The sequence below is a fragment of the Monopterus albus genome, unplaced genomic scaffold (assembly GCF_001952655.1).
Source record: "Monopterus albus unplaced genomic scaffold, M_albus_1.0 scaffold53.1, whole genome shotgun sequence".
NCBI lineage: Eukaryota > Metazoa > Chordata > Actinopteri > Synbranchiformes > Synbranchidae > Monopterus > Monopterus albus.
Window position 1 is genome coordinate 831,858 of NW_018127933.1, and position 4,189 is coordinate 836,046.

Genomic DNA, 4,189 nt, shown 5'->3' on the forward strand with positions numbered 1-4,189 from the left:
ATTTTTTTAGTATATTACTTGTGTGGTGTAGAAGAGAATTATTTATGTAGAGATACTGCTTGCAAACCAATGATGGTAAGATGATGTCATGGGGTAGGACTGGATAAGTCTGACAAGTCAGGTAGTGCCTTTGATTTATCTAATGTCCCTTTCATCTGTATTATATGACAAGCAAATAATCACCCTGCAGCTCACCATATGGGAAATGGCCCCACTTCAGCTTGATTGTGTTGAGCACTTCACTGCTTACAGTAATGTAATTAAACAGAGTGAACACCACATTTCCTTCCCATCATTCCCTAGAATGAACACCTTTAGCAAATCCATAAAGGGTTATTGTCCTTACAACAAGAAAGGTGTTCTATCAACCTGCCCATATAGTCAGTTACGTATGTCCCCTTTTGTGCAAAGCAGGACAATGAACCAGGGATGACAAAAAAAAAAAGCAAAGGAGCTGTCGAGAAGTGATCTGACAATGCCGGATGTTATTAGAGCAGAGTTATATCACTCACACTTTAACTGAAACCTTTGTACAGGGGACAATTACTGCAGACAATTTTGTAACAATCTGTAGTTTCTTGAAAAAAAATGAGGCTAAAATTTGTAACAAAAAGCTAAGACAGTACTCAACTTTAAGACATATTAAAGACAAAGATGCTACATAAGAGTCACATTCAACCGACTTTCTACTTTTGCTTAGGTAAAATTTTCAATGCAGGACTTGTAACTGAGTAATTTTAGACTGTGGTATTTTTAGCATTACTTAGGTAAGGGGTTTGAGTACTTCTTCCACCACTAACTATATACAGTGCCTTCACATATACTCTACATACAGGATCGATGTTTAGTTTCTATTTGGGTAAATCATTTGTCACTGTGGCATGTTTTCAGGGACACGCTAGAAAAACATAGCACTGAATAGCGGTGGCTTTGATCGTTTGACAGTAATTTCCCAGCCTTGTCCTTGCATATCCTCCCTCGTTTTCCATCTGTCTGGTGTTCTCTCACTCTCTTTCTCTTGCTCCCTCTCTCTACCTTTCGGTGATTGGCTGAGAAGGCTGATGACACATCAGAGGCAGTGGAGGAAGGACTATAAAACTCTGTTTTGCCTCTGTTTAGACACAGTCTCGCTTCCTACTGAGTCTTTACTAAGGGAATATTTCACCATCAAGCTACTGAAACACCACCTCTATCTGCTGCTATGTGTAAAGGACTAACATCACTGCCTACCTGCTGCTTGGAAAGGTACGTGGAGCCTCATGCAAACACTTACATGACTGATGTCTGGGGATTTAGATTACAGCATAAAGAAGGCACTACTGCTTTAACTTTGTTCATCTTTGTGTAAGGATTAGAGATGCTAAAAGTTTTAAGTCATTTTTCACTCATGATAAATGTATACTTTGCATTTATTGTGTTTTACTGCAGAGTAATGGCTTGTCAGTATGCAACAAATGTCTTCCAGAGACTTTAATCGTTACTGATTTCTTTTCCTCGCAGGGCCAAGGAGCTTAAAGCTTGGCTGGGAAGCATTTTGCACAAGTCCAACTGGAATCTGCCCTACTGCAAAATGGGGAAAAATAAGTAAGCATCACATTGAGTGTATTTTATATTACTTTGAATTCATTTTATATTTATTGTCCGTATGTGCTTGATTGAAATTCTAGGTTAAATCTAATCACGCTTCATCTGTTTTCAGGCCAAGCCTGGAGGAGTGCCTTCAGTGGAAGGAGTCCTTTGAAAAACTCCTGTCCAGCAAATGTAAGTAGACATTTAGATGTTTGCATTGTTTTAACACATTAGCACATAAAAAGTAGTGCACAAAAAGGCCAGTGAACATGTACTGAGCACACACACTTGCAGACACATGCAGCCCCTCTGAGATGATTATAATGTAATTTCCTCTCGTTCTTCAGATGGACTGTATGCCTTCTCAGCCTTCCTGGTATCTGAGTTCAGTGAGGAGAACATTGCGTTCTACGTTGCCTGCGAAGATTACAGGAGCACCAAGTCTCTTGCCAAACTACCCGCTAAAGCCCAGAAGATCTATGATGAATTCATTGGCAGCAATGCTCCTCGGGAGGTAGGAAAACAGCAAATCTCCCCAAAAAATTATGGGTTTTGAAGACACTTTCTTTCACACCAGAAAATAGCTTTCTCTTTAAATGTCTCCTTTGTCCTCATAGCCTCTATCTTCTTCAAAATTAACAAAAAGATACCCAAACCAATATGCTCTCTTTTCATTCCTTATTCTAGATTAACATTGACCACGAAACCCGTGACATCACCAAAGAACATATGCTGGCCCCCTCACCATCTTGTTTTGACCTGGCCCAGCACAAGATCTACATGCTCATGGCCAAAGACTGCTACCCTCGCTTCCTCCGTTCTCCGGCCTACAGGGAACTAGTTTGCCAAGCCAAACCAAGCACCAAGGCCACCAAGCAGCCCTGGCAAGATAAGAAGGTGTGAAATCTCTCCAAGTGCCAGTGAAGGATTAAGTGTTCACCTTAAGGGTTGAGAAGGCAAGAAAGATATGGCCTTAGAAGCCGGACGCTGGTGCAAATACACAGGGAGCAGCAGTGGATGGCCATATTCTATCATCTCTCTGAAGATAAGGAAAGACTGAAGGAAAAAGGAAACCAGAGAAAAGTTGGAGGTTGATTCCTTAAAGTGGGCTGTTGTGTGAATACAGATGAGGTTTGCACTGTAAAGTCAAGAGTAGGTGTAACAGCCTGAGTGACAATCAAACAGCTGGACAGGAGAAGTGGGAAAAGAACTTTCTCCTTTTGGCAAACTTTGTGATTGTGATGTCCCTCTGTCAGTTTTGTACACTGCTTGTGAACAGACATGCTGGGTATTTTATAAATTTGTATTTATTAGTATTTATTTTCCTGTAATATATTTGTTGTATTTTTACCAGTTGTGCAATTTAATTTATAATAAAATATTCATAATATTTATTTCACTGTTGTCTTTTATACATACCAAAAAAATAAAATAAATTATTTCACAAAGTATAAAACATTATTATGTTTGTCTTTATTGACCAAAGTCATGGTATGTTTGGACATTTGGGATTTACAGTAATAAAAGTTACTGAGCAGAGTCACATACTTAAGTACAATGCAGTAACAACATTTCAGACACTTTTAGCCTCCACCATAACAGTGTCTCATTTACCTTAGTGATGCTGATGAAGCATCAAATGTAAACATACAATTAAGTGAAGTTGAATGTGGTTGTGCAGACGCCTTGAGTTTGCATGTTTGCTCATCTGTATTACCGGATCTGATGATGATATACTGTATCTGCTCTCTGTTATGAGGCATTCTGCAGCCGGTGTTGTGCAGGACTGTTATTCACCCTGGAAACTGCTATGCTCTGTGTCAGGCAATGACCACATCTACCTGCTCAAGGCTTTTGTTCCCTATCGTGTGAATGAGAGAGAGATTCCTGGCAAACAGGAAACACAAAAAGATGATGTGATGGCATTAACGTAATAGAGCACTAAAACTCTATTATCACCTTAGCAACTGTTTGCACTTGCCATCAACTTCAGGTAATAAATGATAGCAAAGCTGAAAGCAGGCAAATGTACAACTTCTGCTATCTGCAAACGACACAGCTACTGTAGACAACACAATAGAGGCATAATACAAAACCCCCTGAAGCCTGTAGTTACGTAATAACAGTACTGATTACACTTCTAATTGATTTGATTTGATTTATTCTTTCTTTCAAGCATGTAAAAACAGTTATGTCAACACACATAATTTTACACATATCCAACAAATGCTAATCCAATATCAATTTGCTTATACCTAGTATATGCTTGAATGGAATAGGAAGAAGTCAGACTTATCCAGTCCTACCTCATACTTACCATACCTATACATATTACCATACATCTTACCATCATTGGTTTGCAAGCAGTATCTCTACATAAATAATTCTCTTCTACACCACACAAGTAATATACTAAAAAATTATAACAGAGTGTTAACATTCTTACATAATTACATTCTTAAATAATTATCTTCTACACCACACAAGTAATATACTAAAGAATTATTACAAAGTGTTAACATTCATACACCACACCCACAATTGTCCATGTAATTAATCATTGAGCCTGTTCTTGCATATATCTTGATTGACACATACCTTTATATTTATGTTTAAACTC

At 38.4% G+C, this 4,189-nt stretch overlaps 1 protein-coding gene across 2 annotated transcripts in view; it reads left to right on the forward strand.

The window, feature by feature from the left end:
* The window catches only part of rgs16 (regulator of G protein signaling 16), a 4,434-nt gene extending 1,511 nt beyond the window's left edge, over positions 1-2,923 (forward strand). Inside the window, exons 2-6 of one of the 2 annotated variants that reach the window (XM_020601941.1) lie at positions 1,120-1,245; positions 1,501-1,584; positions 1,700-1,761; positions 1,917-2,083; positions 2,257-2,923. In XM_020601941.1, the coding sequence (XP_020457597.1) occupies positions 1,202-1,245; positions 1,501-1,584; positions 1,700-1,761; positions 1,917-2,083; positions 2,257-2,472 (573 nt within the window). In that variant the 5' untranslated portion in view covers positions 1,120-1,201 and the 3' untranslated portion in view covers positions 2,473-2,923. The remainder of the gene's footprint in view (positions 1-1,119; positions 1,246-1,500; positions 1,585-1,699; positions 1,762-1,916; positions 2,084-2,256) is intronic. The other variant, XM_020601942.1, reaches the window with a different exon arrangement.
* Positions 2,924-4,189: the final 1,266 nt, after the last annotated feature.